We start from the raw sequence: 13,611 nt of genomic DNA on the forward strand, positions 1-13,611 counted from the left end.
TCAGCAGCTGGCCCCTTCTCCTGCCACCTGTATGGGTTCTGGGGAACGGAGTTTCTGAGACAAATTTGGCTCCCTTGTGGCCCACATTCCCTCAACTGCTAAATCATCACATCTCTTGCTATCTGCAGCCTGCTGATGACTTCCAAAAAGGCGGTTCGATGGCAGAGAGATGGTGCCTGCTCCTCCACAAGTGTGCCCCCTCTACCAGGAAGTCATCCATAATGTTCCTGATAGCACAAGGCCTGGGAGGGAGCAGCTTCAGGAACTAGGGTCAGAATTAGGGTCTGCTATGTTCTACTCTGCCTCATCCATCCTTGATTGTGGCTCATATAGAATCAGAATTCACAGGCCCCCACAAAGGAAGTAGGTCAGAATCTCACTAGATCCAGAAGGACAAGTGGCAGGTTTCTATAAGTGATGGGCTGGCCACCCAGTGGGAAGTCCCATCAGATATTCACCTCAGCCTCGTCTTGTACTCGTCTTCAGACATGGCCTCCCCAGGGGACTCAGGGGCCTCAGTGGGCCCCCACTCAGGTGACAACTAGTGAGAAACAAGAATCCATCATAGGTGGTCTAAGCTCTGTTCCCACCCCTGTGGAAATCAGGCTTCCATCCCTCAATGGGGACGACAATCCCAGAGTCCTCTGAGCCAGTGCCAATGTCTCTAGGACCCCTGAGGCTCACCTCCTCACAGCCTAGCCACCAGAGTACCTTGAGCCTCTTGTCCAGGTAGGCAGGCGATACCCAGCCCTGCCGGGAGGGGCTGGATTTGGTGGGCTTGGTGCGTACAAGCCAGCGCAGTGGGTGGGCTGAGTCAAGGACCTCCACATACTGGCCTTCTCGCAGGGTGATGGCATCTTGCTCAGTACCCAGTGGCAGGTAGTCAGCTGTGACCACATAGATGTCAAAAATCTGATAGGGAGGGGGAATAGAGAATTGCCAGCCTGCCCTGCCAAGGTTCCTAGAAGTCCCCAGAGATCTGAGAGGGGAAGGGACCTCCCAAATCCCTCAACAGTTTCCCAAGATCCCAGAGAGAAGGGGAGGCCAAGATGGGAGACCCAGAGAGGTGCCAGCCAGGTTTACTAACTCGACTGCAGAACAAGAGTCCAGGCAGTCATTTTATACATGCACTGACTCCCACCCTCATGCAGAATGGCAAGAATGTAGATGACCTCCCTTGCCCCACCTTCTTACCCCAAAAGATCACTGTATCCCCAGGGACCTCAATAGGGCTACCTGTACTTACTTGTTCACATCTCCTCACTACCCACTACCCTGAGACCTAACAGGATGCATGGTACACTGGAGGGAGGGAAGGAGGCAAGAAGGGAGGAAGGACTAATTCAGTCAGAAAGCAAGTCTCTGTGGATATGGAGAGGACTGGATTCTCATCAGTTCCTGTCTCTAGTGTGCTTTCCATGGGAGGTCTCCCCTCCCTCAGTCAAGTATGGACCTTGCTTCCCTCAAGCCTGAGGCACCATCTCCTGAGAGCCCCACAGAGGACTCTACTCCTGCCCCTCTCATCCCCACACCTCTTTAGGATGGTTAGAGCCCCCTTCCCACCCTGTTCCCCTAGGGTCCTGGCCCACCCACCTCACCACGGGAGTCTCCATCCTCTGACTCTGAGGAAGACTCTTGAACGCTGGAGGAAGGCCGTGACCGGCCATGCCGGGGGGAAGCAGATGGTGTTTTGGACTCCTCATCACTATCACCTCCAGGCACCTGAAGCTTGGCTGGTGGGTGCAAGGGACATGATGCCCCCATAAGGGCTATCCCCAACTTGCTCCTACCCAGCCAGTTTCCAGGGCTCAAGGGCCAGGAAAGACCCAGGCCCAGACCCCAGCCATTCCCTTAGACACACATGCACTGGCCTCTCACCCTGGGTGATCTTGGCTGACACCATCTCGGTGATCTGGGAGGTGAGTTTCTGTAGGAACTCCTCTGTGCCAACCTCAGCAAGGGACAGGTGGCCACGGGCCTCCTCAGCTTCCAGGAGTTCTGGGGGAGCAAAGCAACACTCAGGTGACCGTGTATCCTTCAGATGTTTGCTGAGCAATCCTTACACTGCCTTTCCTCAGCTCTGGGGGCCTCAAGGTGAGCACAGAAGACCAGGCCTCCCCCATGTGATGTTGTCCAACATGGAGACCAGAGGACTCAGCAGCCAGTGAGGCAAGGGAACAACAAGGATTGCCAGGACAAAAAGTCACACTGGCTTATTGGGGTCTGAGCCAAAGTATGACAAATGGGAATTAGAACAAGAGAAACAGGGTCTTCACAGAGGGGACAGTGGGTGGTCAGAGCATGGGAGACACAGTTGAGGGACAGTGGGGTGGCCAATGGACAATTGGGCACCTAAAGGATGGTGGGCAGTCAAGGGACAGTGGGTGACTTAGGAATAGTAGGCACATCAAGGGATGGCAAGTGATCCAAGGGGCAGAAAATAGACAAGGGACAGCAAGTGACCAGGGACGGTGGACACAGACAAAGTACAGCAGGTGACCAGCATGGCTATAGGACAGAGGGCAGGGGAGCTGAGGACCAAGTTGGGTATGGGTTAGAACTGACTAAAGGTCAGACCCAGCTATTAGGCTGTGGGAGGAATCTGGAGCACAGGGACCAAGATGAGTTTGTGCCGCTTCTGTTCTCAATGCCCAGCACCCCAGCCTCCACAGCTTACTGGAGACAAAATCTATGCTCAGGCCTGAACTGCCCCTCAGGGCCCCACAGACTCCCAGATCCAGAGATCAGACATGGATCCAACTTTAATCAACATTTAGAATTGGTCCATAAAAGGACAAGGAGCCCCTGGCCAACACTGCCACTGGGCAGCCTTCCCCACACCCTGCTCTGGCATGGGTGGTTACTCAGAGTACCCACTCTGCCCATACCTTTCCTTTGTCCACCAAGCTCAGCAAAACCCACAGACTCTGACATCTGAGCCGAGATGGCTTGGCTTGTCCTGAAGGAGGAAGAGGTTTCTGAGAGCCTGGGCAGGAGCTCTTGATAGAAAGGGGATCTGGGGGCAATGTGACAGGATACCCACAATCACAGGCTCTACACCAAAAAGGTTCTAGGGGAAACCTTCATGTTACAATGGGGAAACTGAGTTACGCAGCGGGAAGTGGAGACCCAAGTCACACAGCCTGTGAGGGGCATAGCTGGGTTGCAGTGTAGGACAGGGTACTCCCCCAGCAGCAGGGTTGTCCTGTCTTCCACTCCCAGGCCCCATCTATGGCCCTAGCTTGGATAGCCTCCATGGGCTCCCACTCACCCCTGTAGGAAAGTGGAAATGAGAGCTTCCTTCACTTTCTCCTGCTCTTCCTCCTTGGGTACTGTTAGGAAAGCAGGTAAGTTATCAGGATGAGGTCCTGGACCCCTCTGCTCACCTGATTATGAGTACAGACCCCATGCTAGAGCCACCCCCATCCTGCTCTCAGCTCAATGATGACAGAAAACAACAGTCTACCCTCAAAATGAGGGTTGTGGGGAGAGACCTCAGCCAGCTGTACAGAGGGGGTGAGGGCTGCACCCAGATGCACCAGTAGGCCCTGATCTATTCTTGGGGTCTCCCCAGCTCTGTGGAAGGATGAGAGGAAGTGGGAGAGGGGTCCACACAGGGTCCCAGCCCAGATGCTAGTGAAGGGCAACATGCCCTGAAAAGTCCCTGATGCTTCCCAGTGTCCACCTCCTATGTCCCAAGGCTAATATACTCACCACCACTACAACCACTCCCTGCCCGCCCACCCCACTCACAGCCTGAGACATGCAGGCTAGCGGAGCAGAGTGCCTGGCCAGCAGCATTGGTGGCGATGCATGTGTAGGTTCCTTGGTGCTGTTGGCCCACATCCAGCAGGACCAGGCTGTGCTGCTGGGCAGAGCTGGCCATGGTGTAGCCTGGTGTGTTGGGGCTAATCCATAGCACGCCCTTCTCAGCCTCTTCCTTGAGCCAGTGCACAGTGGGGGATGGACATCCTGTGGGTAGAAGGAGCCAGTGGGCATACCCCACTCAGGGACCCCTCCCAGGGTCCCCTCCCAAGGACAGGGCCAACCCCATCAGGAGGAGGGCCTATCCCTGCCAGGAATGGGACCCTTCCACACATGAATGGAGTCTTCAGGAGTGGGATGCTGCCCTGACTCTCCCTGGGGTGATATCTGTCTCTCCCAGAGAATCACCTTACCTTCTACCTTCACTGAAAACGTGATGCTAGAGCCCCTCTTCACTTTCTTGGAGGTGAACCGCTCCAGGATCCGGGGTGGCACCAGCTGCTCATGCATATCTGGAAGGAAATGGTTAGCCCGTGGGGGCTGTCTGGCACAGCCCCCACACCTCCTATGTCCCACCTCCCTCATCACATCTGGAAGACCTTTAAGAGGCCTCTGCAGCCTGTTCCTGCTGGCCCCATGTTATTCCTCTGCTAGACAGCCTCCTGCCCACACCTCCACTGCTGCCACCACCAGGCCCAGGGCCATCCACTCTAGCCTTGGCATCCACAGTCCACCATCCTCTCTTGCCCATCTGGGACCATCTCACCTGACACTGGCTTCTCTTCTGATTCACTGGGTCCTGAAAGAAGCAGAAGGAATCAGACATTCAGCACACACAACTTCCCCTTCTCTTTGTTCCATATATGATGATGTATGGAAGTCCTAACCTGATGATCCTAACTGCTGGATTGGGGAGACCAAAGCAACCCCACCTAAAGGCAAAGATCCCAAACCCTTGCCTGAATCACCAGTGAAGGAGGCATGGAATTCATACACTCGGGGGTGAGAGAGGCAACTGACCACATGGACTAGACATGATGTGACACCCCAACCCACATCCTCATCCCCATGGGGACTCTGGGGCCTTGCTCTAGCACCAACCCATGGACATTTGTGCACAAAACACTGAGGAACCACATTAAGTAATACAGTAGACGGTCACAGGCAGTTCTGGGTTCCTTGTTGCAGGGCAGGTTTGGCCAAACTTGGAATTGGTTTTCAGTGCTCAGGACTTTTTGGAAAATATGGAAATGTAAACTCCCCTCCCAAAGTTACTACTGGCTTCTTGTTCTGTGTGGTTCCATAGTGGCCATAATACTTGGTTCCCTGGATCGACTTTTCCAACAAGCTTGCCCATCACTCAGGACAGAAGGACCCCAAGCCCCCACCCCTGTAGGGTGGACTTGTGGCCACCTATGAGAGTACACTAGAGCCATGACCTGGTGGGCTCTAGTCTAGGTCTGAAAGGGCAGAGAATGCCAGTCAGCCCTGGTCAGGACACTATCTGAGGTTTGTGGCTCTGCTTGGTCCCTCTGAGCACTTACCTCGGACTAGCAGCTGGGCAGATGAGTAGGCAGCACCCACAGCATTGCTGATGTAGGCTGCATACTGGCCAGCATCCTCCCGGTTAACTGAGACAATCTCCAAGGTGTGCAGGGTCTTCTTGTCGGTCATGCGAATGTGGGCAGATGCCGTCAGGGGCTGGCCATCTTTGAACCAGTATAGTCTAGGGGCTGGGTAGCCTGGGGCCACAAAGGGGAATGGTCAGCCCAGAGCCACCTCTCAGTGGGAGACAGATGAAGGCCCAGAGAAAAGAGACCCCAGGGTGCTGGCCTCCTAACCCAGGCACCAGGTACATGATACCACCTTTCCTCTGCTGGTTGGAGTCCCTTCCCAACTGTGGCTGACGGGAGGCAGCACCCACTGTGATAGTGGCCCCACCTCCCAGGAAGATGGGGCTCTTACCTTTCACTTTCAGCTGGAACTTGACCAGGCGTGTGCCAGGGGACACCTGGAGGTCTTTCAGCTCCTCCACCACCTGGGGCAGCTGCCCCTCATCTGACTCAGTTCCCTCTTGCTCCCGGCTGGCAGAAAGGACAAATAAGGGGCATCCATAAAGTAGACCAGTAAGGGGGTCCAGGGCAGGAGGGGCCTGCAGGGGTAAATGTCAGGCAACAATGGATTTTGGGGTTCTCACTCTGCTGAACTGACAGAAACTTTCAGGACCTGGTAGACAGCTCCAGGATTTGGATCATCAGTCCAAGGCTCACCCCAGAAACCCAGCATAGTTGCTTCCCCAGAAGCCCTGGATCATAGTCACTGGGCTCTGCCATGTCTGTGGGGCCCCTACCTGGACAGGTATCCCTGGGCACTGAAGTATGATGAGGTCTCTGTGGCATCAGCTGCAGTTTCATAGTCTGTGCTTGTCACTGGGGAAGGAAGAGTAGTGCTAGAACAAGGCTGGCTGCCCATATTCCCAGGCACAGGCCCCGCACCCAGATCACCTCAGCAGCCTTGCTGGGATTCACCTACGCTCAGAAGTTGGGAGGTGGAAAAGCAGCTGCCCTGTGCCCTCTCATTTCCTGGACTGTTTCTGGCCCCAAATTTCCAGGCTTGAAACTAATTTATAAGTCTTTTTGACTCAAAAAATTATAAATATCACATGATTTGGATCTTCATAAATGGCAGTGACAATGGCAGAACCTTCTGGTTCCATCCTACAAGAGCATTGGCCTATAAAGAGGTTGGCCTCAAAACTGAGATTAAGTAAGAGGGACTGGAATAACCCACTGTTTTAGATTAAGTGCTTGTATCCCTCATAAAATTTGTATGTCATCCCTGCATGTGTAAGGCCTTGGGTTCAATCCTTGGTACTGAAAAAAATGTAATTCACAAAATTCTTATGTCAAATATTAAACCCTAGGTGATGGTATTACATTTGAGCTTTTGGGAGGTGATTAGATTATGAGGTGAGGCCTCATGAATAGGATTTGTGTCCTGATAAGAGACCATCCACTGCCTTCTTTGTACCATGTTCCCACATGATGCTATATGTTTTCTTCTAGACTAATCTACTATTAATCCCAACCATTGTATTTTCCTCTGCAGTACCACTTTAGCCTTTTTAAAAATACATTTTGTGTTCACTTACCTTTTTGATTTATGGAATAGTTCTAATATCTAATATTTTAATGACCCCCCTCTGCCAGTTCTAACAACTGCATTGTTTTTGATTGATTGATTAAATCTCCACATTCCAGGTTGTTTTCTTGGCTTTTCACATGTCTGTCAATCTTTGAGTAAATGCCTGACATGGTGATTTCTATCCTATGGGGAGCTGAATATTTTCCTTTTCTACAGATACAGAGTACCAATAAAACATACAACAAGAAAAAGGCTATCATCAAGCCCTAACCATGCTGATCTCTGAACACAGATCAACAGTCACCAGAACTGTAAGAAATTTCTATTGTTTATAAGAAACCCAACCCATGATTTTTTGTTTTGAGACACATTCCTATCACAAACAACCAAAAAAAACCAAAACAACAAAAGCAGATAAAACATAAGAAACAATGGTTTTCAAGCTGCTGGAAATTAAACAAATGGAAGACAGTGATCTCTTAGTGAAAGAGAATCATGGGGGAGGCCTATGATTTCTCCAGCTTCCAGTTTCCAGGCCCAGGCAGGAGAAACTGAGGCAAGGCCAGGCAGATTCCTTGAGTTGAGAGTGCTGGGAGACCTAGGTAGCCAGAGTTCATAGCTGCACAGAGACAGGAACACCCTCCAGCATTCAGCATGTACTGATTAGCATGTGTATGAGGAAAGACCCATTTGAAAGGACTGAAGGAAACCATGTCAGGACTAATGCCTACTTCCACCAGTCTACTAGAAAAATTAACAACTTACAGGGATCTTGGTGTTCAGGAGAGTTCTTGCCTGAGGAGCTGAGGAGTGCAAAATAATTAGCCCTAGACAATGCCCTTCTCCAGACTCACCTAACAAATCATAAAGGTGCCAAATTATTTCCTAATAACTGTGTCCCAGTGTGGCAGGAAGGCAGGGAGGGGGAAGAGAGATTAATGAGTGCTACAGTGAAACAAAGGAAAACTGGAGTTGGGAAATGTTACCTGGAGACCAGAAGAGGTTCACCTCACCCCAGAGGTTAAAACAGCCAACGAAATAACATGTGATTACGTATAGGACAAGCTTTACCCCCCTCAATTTCTGTAACCTGCTCTAAATGATATATAAGGAAAACTCCCTTTGTTCTCGGGGCTCAGCCTTTGGACACGAACTGCTGAGTCACTGCTAGCTTGCTTAATAAACTTACTTCCTGAAAGCTTTGGTACCCTCTCAGTCTCTATCTGAGCCCTCCTGCAACATTTCTGGGGCTCATCCGGGATTTGGAGGGTGGTATTTTCACTTCCTTGTCACTGGCTCAACATCCCTGGCCCTCCGGGAGGGCCTCCCCTGTCAGGTGCCATCGGACCATGGTGATCCAGGGAAGGGAGCCTCTCTCCTAGTGAGCTGAGGAGGTGAGTTCTGGTTGCACAAAGGAACCTGGAAAGGCTCAGGAATCAACCTGGGAGCCTGATTCATCAGACTGGTAAGAACCTGGATTCAAATTCAGGTCTGCTTTATGAGGCAGAAGGGGAATCTGGTCAACTCTCAAAAGGTACCCTAGTAACTGCCTTTTTTGGGGTGAAATTGTGCCTTTCAGGTTCAGGAAGTGGGGTGGAGGTACTGTGCTGTGTGAGCATGTGAAAGTGTGAGACTGAGATGTAGACTAATTACAAAACGAGTGTGAAGTCCTGATCCACAGGTCCCTGGCAAACTCATATGGTCTAGGGTGAGCCCTAACAGGGCCTACAGACTCACTATGGCCAAGAGACACCTAAATCCCCACAAGGGGAGCAGCCAGAGATGGACAAAGTGAATGGTTATTTGTTTTTCCATGTGTGCCAGAGAGGAAGACCCCTTACGCCCTCTCCACAGCCCTCATCCCTTCCATATTTGTCTCTGTCTAGACATCTGGCAAATGGGATGAATGGGAGGAGGTCAGAGTAAGAACACACCCCACCCCCCAAGAACTTTAAGAGGGGATTTAATGGAGTTTATGGGTTCAGGATGACTCCTGACAAGCTTAGGACCTTCTGTGAAATAGACTGGCCTGTTTTGGGTGTCAGATGGCCCTTGGAGGGGTCATTTGATAAGGACATAGTCAATAGAGTTTTTAAAGTGATTGTAGGGGAGCCTGAAACACCCAGATAGTTCCTTATATTGACTACTGGCAGGATGCAGTCCTCAGTCAGCCCACATGGCTAAAGCCGTACCTAGAGGAAGCATGTAGGGTCATGGTAGCCAGGGTGGCAGCAGCTTCCAAGTACAGGGAAAAATGTAAAAAAAGAAAAATCCATATTAGTGGGGGACCACAAGGAGTCCCTGCCTCCCTTATGTGCTACCGTACAGATTAGAGAATTTCTAGGAGCTGCAGGTTTTTGCCAGATCTGGATCCCCAATTACTCTCTCTCGACAAAACCCCTTTAAGCCACAAAGGGGCAAAAACGGGAACCCATGGTGTAGAAAGAGGAGCAAAAAAAGAGGCCTTTAAAAAAAAATAAGAGGGCACTCACAAATGACCCTGCTCTCGGCCTGCCAGATGTGATAAAGCCCTTCTTCCTATGTGTACATGAGAAACTGGGAACCGTATGAGTCTTAACCCAGCTGCTGGTTCCTGGCACCGCCCAGTTTTCTGTTTATCAAAGCAACTTGATGCAGTTTTGCCAGGCTGGCCACCCTGCCTGTGCACCCTGGCAGCTACTGCCATCTTGGTGGCTGAAGCAGACAAACTTACTTTGGGACCAGAACTCACAGTCCAAGTTCTCTGCTCTGTTTTAACTCTCATGGAATATAAAGAAATTATTGGTTAACAAACTCCCAAAGGGTCAAATATCAAAGCATGTTACGTAAAAACCCGCATGTCCAGCTAGAGGTTGTTAAGACTCTAAACCCAACCACCCTATTATAGGTTGATTTAGGCCCACCGGAGCATAACTGTCTAGAGATTACGGATAAGGTGTTCTCCAGCCAGCCAGGCTTGACCAACCAGCCCATTAGTCATCCAGATGTTGAGTATTTCACAGATGGCAAGAGCTTTGTCTGAAAAGACACATGTTTTGCCAGATATGCAGTAATGACTCCAGACACTGTCATTAAAAACATGCCATTCAGGACCTCTCACTCAGGAGAAAAAGTGTTAAATATGGACAAAAAAATTCTAAAATTACTAAAAGCTGTATGGGCCCCTAAGTGAGTAGCAGTCATACACTGCTGAGGGAACCAAAACAGGGAGACAGCAGCTGTTTGGGAAATCAAAAGGCTGATAGGTGAGCCAAGCAAGCAGCCCTCTCAGGAGGACAAACCTCAGTCTCACTAGCAGCTACCTTGTTCCTGTGTCCCTTATCTAAATGGGACCCACGGTATACTTCACAAGAACAGGCTTGGTTTGAGACTGAGGAGGAAATTTTCTACCAGATGGAGGGTGGAAGTTTACTGATGGCAGCATTGCCATACCTGAGTCACTGGCTCGCACATTTGTCAAGTAGTTCCATAAAGGAACTCACTCAGGGCAAACAGCTCTCAAGACCACTGTGGCCCAACATTTTTATGTCCCCAAGCTCTCCAGCATAAGTAAAACAATATATAAAAAGTACAATCTGTGTGCCAGAAAATTTGTAGATATTTGTCTACACCTTCTCAGGATGGATAAAAGCCTCCCGTACTTGGATTGAGAAAGCCGAAAAAGTGATCAGGTGCCTGTTTAGAAAAAAATCATCCCTCAATTTAAAATACCTGCATCTATTGGGTCAGACAATGGGCCAGCCTTTGTGACTGAGGTTAATGGCCAAGAGATTAAAAATAACTTAAAAGTTACATATGGCCTACTGCCCCCAGAGTTCAGGGAAAGTAAGACATATAAACGGAACTCTAAAATTACAACTAAAAAAACTATGCAAGGAGACCCACCTACAATGGGATCAGTTACTGCTCATAGCCTTGCTCAAGATTAGGTCTAGCCCAACCCAATGGATGGGTCTCTCCCCTTTTGAAATGCTTTTTGGATGTCCACCCCCATTAGCCAAAGGCCTGTGAGAGGACCTTAAAAAAACAGATGACCTCATCCTGAGACAGTAGATCCAGGGCCTTGGGTTGACTCTCTCAAAAATCAACTGGGCAAGAGAGAGACTTCCCATTAGCCTGACAGCTCCCACACACCCTTATAAACTAGGGGATGCTATTTGGGTAAAGGAATGGAATGTTCAACTGCTAAAGCCCCACTGGAGGGGCCTTTTGTTGTTGTTTTGTCCACCCCCACCACCATTAAGGAAGAAGAGATCTCGTTTTCTGGACCCATCACAGCTGAGCAAAGCCAGCTTCCCTCAAATGTAAGTGCATCCCTGACCCAGCCTCACCATACAAGAACACCTTCAAAACACTAGCACCAGGAAGGATCCAAGATGGTGACTAGGGTGCAGAAGCAGACAGCATGAGCTACGTAAGTCAAAAATATTCCTGAGATGCTGAAGCAGATACTTGGCAGAAACAAAGCATCAAGAATAACCAAAACTTCGACACCCTGAACCCCTAGCCTATGGAAAGCTTCTCCATGCCATATTACACAGAGAAAACAGGAGGGCTCCCGCCGGCTTTAAACCTCTTAGGAGACATTCAGCAGACCACAGGTGAGCACCAAGCTCATGTGGTATTCCCCAGCCACCTCTGGGATAAACCATCATAGGCCCCTCGGCAGACTGACCCCCATGCCCTGCAAAAAACAAAACAAACAAACAAAAAAAAACACTGAAAATAAACAAGGAACTGAAAACTAACACACAGCAGAGGGGGCGGGGTGCTGTAAGTGCACTGGAGAAGGGGAGAGAGGCAAGGAGCTGATCTCCAGGCAAACTTTCAGTAAACAAAGGCTGGAAAGGGAGAAGGGCCAACAGCAGGCCAGTGATAAGCCGCTGCCTGAAATAGGGCAGGTAGCAGTCCACAAAGCTCATCTCCTGAGCCAGTAGGCAACATCCAAAGTCAAATGACACTGCAAAATTGAAAAATAATCAGCAAACCATCACAACACGCTGACAGCAGGGAGCCAGCTGACGGACCACTGACCTTGCCCCAGAGAAAGGGAGCAAGGCAAAGAAACAAGGCCCCAGTAAACCAACACAGTGAAAACTCAACTCCAAAGCAGGACAGCTGGTGGGCTACAGAGCTAATCTCTGGAACCTGAGGACAACATACAAACTTAACCGCTACATCTCACTGAGGGAGAGACTGACTAAGCAGCTGTTGCTGGAAGACAGAAGAAAAACTGGTGAGATTCCCCAACCACCTGGTGAGACTAAGACAGAGCATTAGTCTTAATGCTTAAATACCAACACCAGGGCTGGATGCTGAAGGAGTAACACCAGAACTACTAAGACTGAAATTCTATTGTTCCTGAACCTGGAGTTCTTTTGTGTGTGTTTGTTTGTTTGTTTGTTTTGTTTCTTATTTGTTTGTTTGTGTTTGTTTGTTCATCTCTCCCCATTGATTTCTTTGGGGTTTTGTTATTGTTATTTTGTTTTGTTAGTTTTACAATTGTGAGTTAGTCAATACTAAATTATACCCAGACCAGGGACAGAAATAGCATATATACACTAACTTAAAAATCCAATACACCCACAAAACAAAATTAAACCAAGGGAAAGAAAACAGGCATCTGAAATCCCAATAGCCTAACAAGGACATACTTACACAATATCAAGTGGAGCGACAGGAAGACAAAAAAGGGATGGAAACCATTTTCCCCCAAAAAATAATTTAATACGGGATTCAGAGGGAAATGAAGAAAACGGATACCCAGTTACAGACTCCAACAAAACAAAGATAAATGACGCCAAGGACCCTAACAATACTGACAAAATCATCCTTAAAGAAGAAATCTTGCAAGTAGTCACTGAGAATTCATGGAAATGTTACTAGACATGTTCAACCAAAACATACAAGAAGCACTCAAGAAATTCCAAGACACCAAAAATAAAGAATAGGAGAAGACACAGAAACAAATAAATGAACTCATAGGAGCCCTAAATAAACATCAAAGTGAAACAGAGAACACTATAAATAGATAAATGAATTAAACATGAAAATAGACAATATTAAAGAGGAAGTGACCCATCATATGGAAAACCTCAGAAAAAAGAATGAACAAATACAAAACACAATGGAAGGCAACTCCAGCAGACTAGAGCAAGTGGAAGACAGAATCTCAGAACTGGAAGATAAAATGGAAATTAAAGGAAAAACTGAAGAACTATTAGTCAAACAACTCAATACCTGTGAAAGGAATATGCAAGAACTCACTGACTCCATCAAAAGACCAAACCTGAGACTCATGAGCATTCAAGAAGGAAAAGAGGTGCAAGCAAAGGAATACATAATCTATTCAACAAAATAATTACAGAAAATTCCCCAAATCTAGAGAAATCTATGCCCATGCAGATGCAAGAGGCCTCCAGAACACCAAACAGACCAGACCAACATAGAACTACCCCATTGCATATTATCATTAAAACAACAAGTACAGAGACTCAAGAAAGAATATTGAAGGCTGTAAGACAGAAAAAACAAATAACATACAAAAGTAAACCCATCAAAATCACAGCAGACTTCTCAACAGAAACATTGAAAGCAAGAAGAGCTTGGGGTGAGATCTTCCAGGCACTGAATGAAAATAACTTCAACCCCAGGATACTCTACCCAGCAAAACTATCATTTAAAATAGATGGAGCAATAAAA

The 13,611-nt window shown here is 48.6% G+C and overlaps 1 protein-coding gene across 24 annotated transcripts in view; it reads right to left on the reverse strand.

Annotated features, from left to right (window-relative positions):
- Obscn (obscurin, cytoskeletal calmodulin and titin-interacting RhoGEF) overlaps positions 1 to 13,611 on the reverse strand; it is a 189,488-nt gene that overhangs the window by 39,495 nt on the left and 136,382 nt on the right. For all 24 annotated transcript variants that reach the window (XM_074056091.1, XM_074056102.1, XM_074056092.1 and 21 more), the window contains 12 exons: positions 6,116 to 6,194; positions 5,731 to 5,849; positions 5,310 to 5,507; positions 4,532 to 4,564; positions 4,179 to 4,277; positions 3,754 to 3,972; positions 3,272 to 3,332; positions 2,889 to 2,959; positions 1,879 to 1,998; positions 1,594 to 1,733; positions 712 to 912; positions 459 to 541 (listed from right to left, as the gene is read on the reverse strand). In XM_074056091.1, the coding sequence (XP_073912192.1) occupies positions 459 to 541; positions 712 to 912; positions 1,594 to 1,733; positions 1,879 to 1,998; positions 2,889 to 2,959; positions 3,272 to 3,332; positions 3,754 to 3,972; positions 4,179 to 4,277; positions 4,532 to 4,564; positions 5,310 to 5,507; positions 5,731 to 5,849; positions 6,116 to 6,194 (1,423 nt within the window). The remainder of the gene's footprint in view (positions 1 to 458; positions 542 to 711; positions 913 to 1,593; positions 1,734 to 1,878; positions 1,999 to 2,888; positions 2,960 to 3,271; positions 3,333 to 3,753; positions 3,973 to 4,178; positions 4,278 to 4,531; positions 4,565 to 5,309; positions 5,508 to 5,730; positions 5,850 to 6,115; positions 6,195 to 13,611) is intronic.

Source organism: Castor canadensis, chromosome 15 (assembly GCF_047511655.1).
Source record: "Castor canadensis chromosome 15, mCasCan1.hap1v2, whole genome shotgun sequence".
In the NCBI taxonomy this organism is placed as follows: Eukaryota; Metazoa; Chordata; class Mammalia; order Rodentia; family Castoridae; genus Castor; species Castor canadensis.